The 13,715-nt window shown below is 35.3% G+C and overlaps 1 protein-coding gene across 4 annotated transcripts in view; it reads left to right on the top strand.

Moving 5' to 3' along the window:
• The window catches only part of LOC117124949, a 23,492-nt gene extending 16,055 nt beyond the window's left edge, over positions 1-7,437 (top strand). For all 4 annotated transcript variants that reach the window (XM_033271291.1, XM_033271290.1, XM_033271292.1 and 1 more), the window contains one exon: positions 3,577-7,437. In XM_033271291.1, coding sequence (XP_033127182.1) covers positions 3,603-5,375 — 1,773 coding nt within the window. In that variant the 5' untranslated portion in view covers positions 3,577-3,602 and the 3' untranslated portion in view covers positions 5,376-7,437. The remainder of the gene's footprint in view (positions 1-3,576) is intronic.
• The last annotated feature ends 6,278 nt before the right edge of the window (positions 7,438-13,715 follow it).

Consider the following 13,715-nt stretch of genomic DNA (forward strand, 5'->3'; position numbering starts at 1 on the left):
CGAAGATAGGTCTTTCCGACAGAGCAAACGGCACTTAGGCCTACATGCATGTGCTGCCATTATCGTCATTACCACTTAATTTAACTATTAGGACTATGCAGCCTTTAAACTTTGAACTTAGTTCATTTCAAAGTAAAACTTGTTCAGTATTTTAAATTGTGCAAAAACGGTAGTTCAACCGGGGCCTGGTCTAACGACACAGACGCGTTTGTCGCCCAAAACAATAGAAACAATGGCAAACGCGTTCAACAGCACAAACCCGTTTAGACGCGTCTGGGACATATTCCGACTAGATTATTAATATTCATGAGGCACGATAATTAGACGATCGCTTTCCCAGACGCGTTTGTAATACATGATTTTCCCAGACGTGTTTCTGTCGTTGGGGATAATTTGTAGATCGCGCCTTATTCCACAATCACACAAATCTTGTTGGAATTGAAAATTTTGAGTCTTTAAATGTTTAAATGTTAAAAGATAAGGATGATGATTATTGATAATTAATTTACTAGAAACTAAACTCGCATGGAATAAATAAAGTAAACAACAAATATTTAATATAGTAAAATAGTCATTGAATAAATTCATTGGATCCAAACGATAAGTGTGTTATAAAGGTTCTTTTAGATGATCCGAAGTCAAGTGTAAAATTAAGATGTTACTCACTATTTATTTCTTGACGTTTGGCCTGCTATCAGCAAGGCTTAGTCATAAGTGCCTATATGAAAGTGGTGGGCTTTCCGATGTCAACTCGGATGAACCATGACGGTGAACTTTAGCCTTTGATGACCGTTTGGAATGTGCAGTGGTCCGTCTCTTTCAAGATGTTATCGTAAATATGTGGCAGCTTGTGTGCGCCCTAATCTCTGTTCATGTTATTGATTATTCTGGTGTTCCATGCTGATTCCTTGGTAAAAATGCTGACGGTATTCCAGTTTGGGACGTGATTATGTGAATCCCGTCCTACGTTCTACGCGCAACGTAGATTCAGCCACATTGTGTCCCAGAATCCATGCGACGAGGAGACACATGTGCAGGATGACTTCTTTATCTTCTACGTCCTACCGTCGTCGTGCAACCAAAAGCTCCCTAATGTAGAGATGTAATGTAATAAATAATAATAATAATAATAATAATAATAATAATAATAATAATAATAATAATAATGTATGTGTAATGTGGAATGATATTAAAATGATGACACAAATTCACAGACTTTAAGTGCACGGATTTATCAGTAACTGTATTTCCATATATTTTTAAGGACTCCTGTGCCTTTAATCGGTCCTTTACCACATATCACCCATCACCCCTTTGCTTCCCAGCCATGAGCTTGCTTCACTCACCACAGACTACCCCTTCCCATTCCTCAGGAATACATGTGTTTGACTAAAAAATGTGTTAAAGACATGGTTTAGTTAATGTACATTGTGTATTTTGTGTTTTTGTGTATGAAAATCATCAAAATTTTGAAATAGGGTGTATTGAAGAAATTGAGAAAAAGTTTTGGATATATCATGCCTTCATAACAGAGTATCAGGCCATTGTGTGGGCAGCTGTCCTGGCTTTTGTACTCACTCTCATTCACCACAACTTTCTCAACACTTCAACCTGCATGTCAATGAACTAAATAAATTCAAACCACTTCTTAATGATAAATACTCCTGTACCATGTCTGTAAAATTGTTTTATTTGTCATCTAATACAATTGTTGTCTTTCTAAAAATAGTCTTGATATTTCCATTGTAGTTTCAATCATTTTAAGTGTGCTATTATTGACCTTACTGTACTTAACTTTATTGCAGGTTTTCTTTTTTAATTCTTGTATTGTTTTCATTGAAATTTATCTTTATTTTTTTAAATATTATATTATAGTTTTATATTTTTTGAATTAGGGTAATATTTTGTATTTTATAGTTTATTTCCATCCTATTTAATTGGTGTATACACAGTTGGATGCAATAAAGGAATAATTAATATTTACTCTATTGAGTATTATAAGTCAATCGTGACGTCATCACTGTAACTCCCAATGTTATTTGCCTATTCCCCAGCGTCCACTAACTTTTCTATTAGTGGACGCTTGACTTGATTTTTTTTAGGTTTGTGTGCAAAAAAAATTGCTAATTTTTTCGTCACCGCAAATACATCGCGCACCGCGATAAAAATTGAATATTGAAAATTACTTTTGTAAAACAAGGTTAATTAGAACTCAAAGAAAGTTATTTCAAATTCAATATTAAGTATGAACAAATTTACAGCTACGACCAGGCAGGCCGCCCGGGCTTCCTCCTACTATTACTAGGCATAGGCCGTAGCCCTGGCCTAGTTATGAAATCATCGCACGATTTTACCTGTCTGCATGCACATCCAAAAAAAGGAAGTCAGTGACTGTATTCTCTCTCAAATGCTAAAATGTTTATTTCTTTGACGAAAGTCTATCAAAATAACATTACAAACAAGTTCTTTCTAACACAATAGTTATTCATCGTATCCGTACTGTATGCTGTACTGCTGATGTGTAGTTAATTAAACGCGTACTACAGGAGCAAAAATCAGCATACGCACAGCTAAATGTAGATATGCACACGTATATTTTCATTTCATTTCATTTCTTTATGCACGAGGGCCAAGGATATGCCAATAAGTGAATTTAATCACTGTCCTACGTGGCATATCCATTTAACAACAGGGGACTTAATGGACCAGTACACCGGGGTAACCCCCTACTCTTCTCGAATGCGTACACTGGGCCTACGGTTTAAAGTCCTTATCCGAGAAGACTTGTTCCACCTCCGGAACCATTGGCGAGTGAGCCGTTCGAACCAATGCCAATATTAGAGCTAAAGGTCACGGTGCCCCTGACTTAACCGCTCAGCCAATCAACTCGCCTTCAACTCATCTATACTGATCATATCACTATAGCAACCGACTGCTACAACAGTACACTGAATGGAAAATTATTATACTTAGGTTAGATTTAATGCATTCCAAAATTTCCTTCAGGCCTTGCAGGCCCTCAGGAAATTTTTTCAAGCATTAAATCTAACCTTCGTATAATAATTTTCCTATAGTGTACTATGCGGAGCTCTACTAATCCCTTATTTTTTGGTTAAGATTTTTAAATACATTGTTGTTTTTGTCTGTATTGCAAAACATGTTTAGGCTCTCTTTTAGAAACCTGGTCACACATGGTACCAGTGATTGCAGAAATTTGCTGACAGGTGTCTAATCCGACAAGCAGCTGGGGTCGACTAGAGTCAGGTCCCTGAATAAAAATCCCTGGTAGTGTTTATTGGGAAAGGTTTATAGCTTAGTATGGCCCGATATTGTGCTTTTAGACCAAAACAGGGATGGGCAATCAAAATAATGTTTTTCTTGGATAGGCCAATTAATATTTTTGGTCCTGTAGACTTGTCCAACAGGGGAGATTGCCACCTCCGACAACTGCATGCTCCCAAATATATTCTGAGTGAGCCCACTCTCCCTGAGTTCCTGTCACCTGTGTCACTTCATTCTGTATGTATTCTAAATTTATTTTCAATATAAAATTATTTTATTTTATTACTATTTCAGAATGCTAGTACAGCGTAATCGCCATCATGAGTGATTGTTTGAAAGATGAGATGTCCGAATTTGTTGATTCTTCTGAGAGAATAGAAGATCTGCATCAAATAGCTTGCCGACAAAATGTACATATAACCTTGTTCTGTGGAGGACCATTCAGTGGCAAACATCGCTGTGGACGAGAATTTGCACGAAAGCTTGCAGGAACAGCGAACCCTTCTTACTGCTTGCAGATAGATTTGCCATTCAGGTTAAAATACTCTCCAGAGGAGTCAATTGAAATCAGTATGATTAAATTTGTGGTAAAAGAGATGAAGAAGAATGAACTTTTTGAAAAGGATATTGACGAGATTTGTCAAAATAACTTTAATCCTGAAGTCTTTTTGGACTTTTTCTCAAAAAAGAAACAAAAATGTAGTAAATTCATATTTGTATTTGATGATGCTGACATTGTTGTCATGAAGAATAAGCAGGATGGTTTCTTGACTACCTTGAAAACATGGACTGAAAAATGCAAAAATGTGTTTGTGGTTTTGACAACCCAATTCCAATTCAAACTATATAGAGACTGCTTGACATATGATTGTAAACCATTGGAAACAGAGGATGCAGTCATTTTCTTGAAAAATGAAATAAAACGTATTAATTTATCACCATCTTTAAATATTGAAGTTCCAACTTTAGAAGAATGCACAAAACTTGTAGAATTAGTGTATTGTTGGCCATTCCTTGTAATGGTTGTTGCACATGAACTAGAAGATTACTCAGCAAATGAAATAATAGAGCTGCTAACAACTACTCCTCTACTGACCCTTAGTAATGAAGCTGCTTCCCAGATGGATCAACTGGACTATAAGCTAGAACACATGTTGAAGCTACTGTCGGATAAATTGAAGAAGGAGACCTCCTTTTTTGCCCCGGATGTTAAACAATTTTTCACTGTTGATGAAGTGATCAAGGTATCTCAGTATAAAAGTATTACTGAAGCCAAGCAAACATTGAAACCACTTAGGATAAGATCAATTGTCAGAAAAACAGATGGTGTTAACGAGTATGCCTTCATAGATTTTATGAAGGTTCATATTGATGATAATGCTCTTGACAACTTCCAACCATCAACATTCAAGAACACGTTTGTCAGAATGATAGGTGAACTTGTGTTACAATTTTTAAGAAATACTGTGAAATGTAATGATGAGGAAAGGAAAAGTAGACAACAGGCAGCAACAGAACTCAAAGCAATGTTGGACCAAATGGAAGAGTTTGTTAATAAGGCTAAGCACTCTGAACATGAAGACTTGAAAGACTGTGACTTTGAGAAAGTTATTGAGGCTGCTGAAACATTCCTTTATAGAGCTACAAGACAAAATGATCCAGAGTTTAGAAAGAAAGCAGATGAGGCTAAAAAAGTGTTTGGCAAAGACACACAAAGACGAGATTCTAATGAAAGTGGCACTTTTAGTGGAGAAGAGGAGGAACGTGTTGCCACAGTAACACCAGTTTTTGAATGTGAGCATAATGATGCTCAAGCAAGTGTACCTGGTTCTGTGGGACCATGTTCTCTAACATCAAATGCTGACATTGAAAATGTTCCGAATCCTCTTTTGCTTCAACAAATAGGTGGTTATCAACAACAACAATCCCGCTCTTCACACGGACCACAGGTGTCAACTGCTCTATTTAGACAAGATGTAGATGCCTTGATAAACATTTCACAGGAAACATCAATTGGAAATAGTAGAGAAGGACATGTTGTACCATCTGGATACAACTCCATTCCTTTGAAGGAGACCATAACTAGACATTAATTATAAATACACTTTAAAAGAATATCTATATATTTTTATTATACCATCATCCTTATACAAAGCATCTGAAATATTGTATAGTTGTCTCCGAATATATTAAGAAACAGTATAGCATTGTTAAATATCAGTAATATATAAGATCAGGGGCCCCGCTCCCCCTCCCCCTTTGGAAAGTTGAAAAAAGGAAGAAAAAAAGAAATAATTGATCACGCGAAACATCGGGCAAGAAAACACAAATTTCACGGAAAGCCCCCGGACTCTTTGGTGTGCTGGTGTTTCTATCAGCCCCACTTTCAGACATCTCTAGATCTGCCCCTAAAGGATCATTATATATAAGAATTGCTATAATTATGCTTATTTTGAATGATTTGTTCACATTTACAGTACTGGACAATATATTGTAATAGTGAAACCCTCCCTTTTGAGAGATGAACATGTTCTTTATAGAGGAAGTGGGGGAATGTCCATTCTTTTCTTATCTTTTCTCTCTCTCTTTTTCGGTGGTGTGCCGAACACCTATGGGCCCCACTCCCCTTTGTATAATAGGCACAGTTTTTGAAATAAGTTCATTTAGTTTATAGTTTACAAGCAAGTGTAAGATTGAAAGTAAAACATGTTTAACTGTAAACTTTTTTAAAACATGAAAGATCTATTGTAATTAAAGCATGGTTATGTTATTGCAAACAAACCAGTCATTATGCAGCGTGTAAATAGCGTACATATAGATTGTAGATGCTGCACTCATTGCTAAAATTATTATATATTACTATGAAAGTGTATTGCACAGCATGGACACTTTGGGCTTCCATCTACACAAAGTTTGTGAGTTTTGTAAATAGCCTTTACGATACAATAACATTTTTGGAACTACACAGTATTTGGTCAACTCAAGGAAAACTGTCCAGGGTATTTGCATATTAAGATTGATTTTGACGGTCCAATGACCTCTAAAAAAATGAGCAAAAATACTGTTTGTCATTGCACCATTTAATATAACTATTTCCTTTGTTTAGTTACCTCATCAGTGCTATATAAATGAGTTTGATTGGTTGAATACAGTAATATTTGATTCTTATAATTTATATTTGCTATTTTTTTATGGATTTTAGTTGAAACAATCTAAATTTTCTGCTGATTTTCAGTCTTTATTTTTTTGTCTGTGTTTGTTTTCATATACAGTATAGCAGTTCATCTAAATGTTGTGTTACAGCCATTTAGTGTTAATGGAGGCAGAAATAATCTTTATTTTTGGTGGTTTTTTTTTGCTTCCATCATCTGTCTTCATTTATATTATTTCTATTTGACTTGTCATTTTAATGAGCTTTTAATCTGTTCGTTGATGAAAGGGTTAGAAAAAGTCAATCTTACAAAATTATTAAATTTTACAGACTTTTTAAGGACATTTTTTGTAAAGATATTAGCATTTTTAGTGTATGTAATTTGATGTGATGATAGTTGCCTTCGATTTTATGCTCTAGGTGCTGTGACACAGTGGGAGATATCTGACTTTTAACAAGCATTTTTTTAACAGCATTTTGTAAGATTGTACTATTCTAATTTATAAGTGGTGACTATCTCCTGTCTCCCTGGCTTTAATGATCAAATGCTGTGAACCTCGTCAACAATTATCAAATGTTCTGGTTGTGGAACTGTTATACGTGCTAATATATAATAGTAATTCCTGGCTTATTTTCATTCCCATCTTAAAAGTGTGTGGAGGGGTGTCTATTAAGCAAAACACCCTGTGAGTGAAGTGCGCAGGACTGTGTGTGGTATTTATTAATGTTTATTATGATGCTGTTGCATTTCCATCCTAATTACATTGAAATCAATTATAGTTATTAATAACAAAGGGTGAAGTGCATGGCCATTTTTGTAATCCTTGTTAATCTTTGGATTTTTATCACTTTCAGATAACTACTTTGTTTACATTTTAACCTTTATTATATTATGTGGTTTGTAAATATTGGCCATCTATATATGTAATATGGTAGTAGAACAACATAAATTTGTAGTGCTGATTACAGTGTAGTTAGTAAAATGTGTATTCTGCAAACTGAAATCTTCTTTATTTCTCTCCCCTGAATGTAAATACTGTACATCTAATGACACAGATTTTCCTATAAGAGGTTTAGGTCCCTGTGAAGGGATATATATATGAAATTGATTGCTTTCAGAGCCTGTTGAAACGTGGCTCTTGGTATGTATAAATGAAAGAAATAGTCGGAGGCTTGGATGGAACAAAACGTCTTTAATTACGGAATCAAGCTTTCGAGCTTACGCTCTTCATCAAGATCTATACAAAAACATCCATAAAACAGTACAAAATCTTAAAATATAAAAACTACTTATTAAAATAATTTGCATTAAAATTACCTACTATTAAAATTCATCAAAATGAATGTACCATGCATAGTGCTTTCCGTTAATAATAGAATCTATAAATAAAGGTAAACAAAAGCCCAGACGTGACCTCCTTAAATATAATAAAAGGAAACAAATGAACAGGGTTCCCCTTGTTCTCACTTATGATCCAAGACTCTCTAATGTGTCTCACATAATTAGGAAACATATGCCGACCCTACACAAATCAGAGGATATGAAAAGACTATTTTCGGAGCCTCCGATTGTTGCTTTTAGAAGAGCAAAAAATCTAAAGGAGCTGTTAGTCAATGCAAAATTACTCCAAAAAAACCATCAGAAGGGGAAACTGGTTTTATTCAGTGCCCCTCAAAAAAATGCTCTGTCAGACCATTTATAAAAGCAACTAAGAAATTTACCAGTAATGTAAAACGACAATCCTTCCCAATCGCAACACTCATTCATGACAAAATGGATTGGTTAATTTATTTAATCACATGCCAAAAATGCGGAAAACAATACGTGGGGAAAACCACTACACCCCTTTACACTAAATTCACTAATCATAAATTAGACATTAAACATCATAATTTCCCATAAAGTAAAAACTTACCAGTTGGCCGTCATTTTAATCAAGCTAATCATTCTAATCAATAGAATATATATCAATTATAGGTATTGAGCGTATCATTAATAAACAAGAATCAATTATCAAGAGAAGAGAATCGTTTTGGATTAAAAAATTATAAACCTTTTACCCGAAAGGTATTAATGTTGATGAATGGCATCTCCCCTATACAAAGTTAGTTTATTTAATTATTAATCTGAAACTTCTGTCTTCTCGGTTACATAATTAATTATATGCTAATTAACGGATTTACGAAATTCTATCGCCACGTCAGCAATAAGCGAACGATTTCATTCCACAATACCAGAGTAGAGATCAAGAGGGTAACACCCCTAAGTCAAATCAAGATAAATGCACGTTTCAATTCAGTAAGTTTCACGAATTGCCTTTATAAATTCGTATTAAAGAACTCATTTTTGTATATATATTTTTATTTTTGTATATATATATATATATATATATATATATATATATATAGGATAGATGGTAATGAAAAAGACGCGATGGTTACCTGTAGTGGACGGCATCAAAAGTATCAATTACTGTTACAAAATTTTAATATTAATAAAAAATTATTTTATTTAGATATTTTAATACCTGAATATTGTGGTGGCATCTATTGCAATAAATCATCGATACTAAACGTGGTGGGCGATATTTCTTTAAAGCCAATTGCATTCATGATGGCTGCTCCAGCCTCGCCAAATGATGCCACATTCCTCAAATTCACAAGATAAGACCTAAAAATATATATATATATATATATATATATCTATACATATGTGTGTGTGTGTCTTCATCAATGTTTTGTTCAATGGCAAAGCAAACTAACGTCTCAGAATAATTTTAGCTTCTTTTTCATTGAAGCCTTAACCCTTCCTGTCAATGGGTTTCCATGGGGTGCGTTCAAAACCCTTCAATTGCCGTCTGCCTTTCGTAAATTCACTTGGCGGCTCCTTGATTGATGGTTTACAAGCGCATGGTTGTTAAACGTATACTGCTGACCAAAATTCGCGAAAATACCCCAAAATAATATATCAAAATGTAACTTTAACTGGTCATTTTACCAAGTTGCCTAGTTTTCGTCAAAAAATGTTTCCAGTGATTTTTCGTCGTTTTACTTTGATACTAAATCCTTATTTAATGCCATATTAAGGGTAGGCACAATAGAGTAGGCTACAGTATACTGTATATTAAAAGACTGCAGGAATGGTTAAAAAACGTTCGCCTTCAAATCCAATTGTTTTCCAACCTCCAAGTAGGAGATCATGTTAAAATTTCAATATAGAAAACATCACAATAAAATATAAATGAGTTTTAAATTTATTATGTTTAAGTTCACTATATTTTATTAAGTGATTGTAACAGATTGTTATTGTTTTACGTTCTGTGCAATTATACTATTGATAACAGCAATACATACCGTAGCAATACAAGGGATGTTCATATAATGTAAAAAATCAATACATACGTAATTTTTATAACATGTAGAAGACAGGGGATTCCCAGTTTTTATACCGTATAATATTCCACAAACAGCCGTATTCAAATCTGCCAGCCGAAGGGTCGGACTGATTTATTGAATATCAGCTAAACATTAATGAAAAGTAAAAACGTTTACAACCAGAGAGGTTTTTGCATCTCCTTGTGTACAATATATCAAGTACAAAGAGTCATAAAAAAGATGAGCTATAGATGAGCTATGATAACACTATAATTATTGGTGTCTAAAATATAATGAGTTTGATGTACACGCATTACTGCCGATAGGGTACAGGAGGTTAAATATATCGGGGACCAGGCCACAGGGTAAAACATAAAACATAGTGATGTCGTCCGGGAGGAGGGTGGGGCCGGCCTTGTAGGGGAGGGCGTTTACCCTCCTCACTTCAAGTAGGAAAAGCACAATTCGTTTTTGAGAGAGAAAGAAAACTATGTACAGTAATATTTTAAGGTGATAATGGTAACGACTTTATTGATGTCTTTCTTTTAATTGTTTAAACAATTAACAGTCTATGTCCTATAGACCATGGTATTAAACCACCAGTACAATAACGTTGCAAGAGGAAAAGGCATAGGCCTAGACCTAAAATAGAAGCATAATGTTGTATACAGGAGTAAAGTGTGCGTGTCGGGCATCGCTTAAAATTTTTCGAAAGTGGTCCGGGGGGCGAAACTCCGAAAAAATCAGTATGGCAATTTATGGGTTTCGAAGGCTTATTTAATCACAGTGGCGTCACACTCGGGCGCTGACGGTGGAGGTGGGTGGGGGGGGGGCGCCAGGGCCCCCAGGCACGAGGGCCCCGACATTGTTTAAAAAAATATAATATACGGTAAACTATAATACCATAGTTCATTCAATGGGGCTCCAACCGTTTTAAACAATAAGCTGGGTTCTGATGTTTGACATTTGTTTCTGATTTTGTGATCCATCTGATTTGCATTGTATAGGCCCCTATAGGTACGTTATGAAAACATATTTTGTTTCTCACTAAAATATTCTCTTTATTTATTTACACCTACAAAGAGTACATAGGCCTATTGGTAGGCATATACCAATTCCGAAAGTTGGCCTATGTAGTCAATGTTGGTTTTGTCATAAAATTGTCCGAAATACTTAATCACTCATGGACCATTGCTATGTTCATAATGACATAAGCTCTGAGCACGGAAGCCCCCTCGGATCCCCACCGGGGGCCTTCACCCCTGGACTCAGTCTGCTGGTCATGCGTCCCCTTTTCCCCTGCGTCTGTTTGCTCGCTCCCCTCGAAAGCTTAACGCTCGCTTCGCTCACGTATTAGGAGCCCCAATAAGAGTCAGCGCCAGGGCCCCAAAAACTCCGTGACGCCACTGTTTAATCGATGTTTGAGTCTACTAATATGTAGAAATAAATTGTTTTCTCCCCGACGAATTATTGTATTCTGCTCGACGGGGAAGGGGGATGGGGAGCTCTCCCTCATGGGGTGGGCTTCCCTATCGCTGGCGCCACCCCTGTTGCAATACGGTACGTTGTGCTATATTTATGTGCAGTTTACCAGTGGCGTAGCTAGGTTGTGATGGGCCCTGGTTGAAGAGTACAGTCGGGGCCCTTGACGCATGCACATCGACTGACCATGTGAACTACGATGTGTACCACCGATGGGTTGGTTAAGAGCAGGGGTTCCTCCGTTTATTTTTTACACTATTTTGACAATAAATCTTTCGATTTTTTTTAAAGAGCTAGCTATTGGCTGGGGTGACCATATTAATAAGCATTTTTACTTCCTATGACAAAAAACAAAAAACAAAAAACAAAATTCGATATTTACTGAATTAGCGTTTTTCATTTATCAGATTAACCATTGAACAATGTCAACAATTATCTTGTAGGCCTATATTACTTTTATATACTTAAGCTAAATAAAATGAATTGGATCACACCTGATATCATTTACTTATGCATGACTGTGACCATGTATTGTAAACAAAAACATCCGATAAACATGGCAGCCAAACACCTTAATATCGTTCACTTAGAAACAAATGCACGTCTAGGCCTAAAATTCGAAAATCCAAATCAGATTATGTTTTATCAGTTGAATACACGATCCCAAAACATTTGGGGGATGAAATGAATAAACTTATCGAAATCTTGATTGTGAACATTTTAGTGATTACTTGAGTAATATAGGAACATATATTTCAAACTCAATTAAAGAAAACAAAACAGAATGAAACACTTAATTTTACAGGACTTGTGTCTGGCGATATTGAAAAGAATGTGGCATGTTTATCTGAAAATCGTAGCCTTGTTGATACTAGGCCTACTGTTAGCAGGCTACTTAGACCCACATTACGCTATATCGCGAAAAATCTGTTCCATCTTTTAGAGAAAAAAAAAGGGGAAAAAAAATAATCGCCCAAAAGGCCTCGGAGGTTATTTTCGGGCGTCTAGAACACAAATTTTGCGGGGGCATGCCCCGGACCCCCAGGGTTATCTCGATCGGCCCCCACTTTCTTCTCACTAAATCCCCCACCCCCTTTTTGGACATCTCTGGATCCGCCCAACGAACCACTAGCAATTATAGACCAATCTCAGTGGTATGCCACATTGTTAAAATCGTTGAAAAGCAAATCCAAGATCAAATTATTACATATTTCAATCAAAATGACCTTATTGACCAATTATACCTTGACCGTGTAATAGATGATTGGCTATTAGAATCCATTTATCGCAAAATGATATCCACGTGCTTTATCGATATTGCAAATTGTTTTGACACAATATATCATACATTACTACTAGAAAAAAATAATTAACAATATGGATGTAAAGGAAACGATTTGTTGTAGGCCTAGTTCCAAAATTACTTGATTGGATGAGGGAGTTGTTATAACTCCCTGATTTACCTGGGAAAAAATCAACCACCCCTATAAACACTTTGGATTAGTCTGATGCTCAGCATTGACCCATGGTCAGTAAGAACTGCCATTGATGAAGATCACATCAACAATAATTTCTTTGTCATCATTGTTATTTTACAGGTACGTAATATTGTCCATTCGTTTGAAAAAATAGTATGAAATTGTACTGAGATTAACAAAATGATTGTATTCTTATGCAGTGGTATTGACAGTACACATTAACTGTCTTTTTCCCCCAAAATAGTAGCATAATTAAATCATGGAGGTATAAAATATACCTCCATGATTAAATCCACCACACAAGCGATAAAAAAATGTTCACTTTTTATATTTGTTGCTCTAATAAAATGACATTTGGTAGTAAGCTATTTTACATTTTAGTTGTGTAAGTTCATTTTTTAAATTATTTAACCCCTTGCAGCCGTTATTTATGTATTTATTGATATGTTTTTAAAGTGTTTTGCGTTTACTTATTGTTTAATTATTGTTAAATTTACTGCTACGGCTGTGCATCTACAAATATAAATTTTAAAATTCATATATTGCACCTCTTTTATAATAAATTAAACTGAATAAAATGATGTCATAATCATCAATTCAGTCCCCTATCATTGTGACCCGTGGTTCAGAAGATTACTGTAATCAGGCTTTCAGCTTTTTACTCAAGGGCAGTATGGAGCAGAGTGCTGGGCACAGAAGCAAAATGACCCTGCTTATTGGCCAAAGGGATTAAGTCACAAGGCTAGCTGTGTTTACATTTATTTTCTAACAATAAGCAACAGTACACATATGATCGTTATTAAGAAACTCATACCCATCTGTGAATATTGTTTTCTTTTTTGCTTTACACTCAGTGAATATTATACATAGGCCTGTATATGTATATATATATATATACATACACACACACACACACACACACACACATATATATCTGTCTCTTATAC

The sequence above is a fragment of the Anneissia japonica genome, unplaced genomic scaffold (assembly GCF_011630105.1).
Source record: "Anneissia japonica isolate Jap-2015-1 unplaced genomic scaffold, ASM1163010v1 scaffold8236_len642391_cov169, whole genome shotgun sequence".
In the NCBI taxonomy this organism is placed as follows: Eukaryota; Metazoa; Echinodermata; class Crinoidea; order Comatulida; family Comatulidae; genus Anneissia; species Anneissia japonica.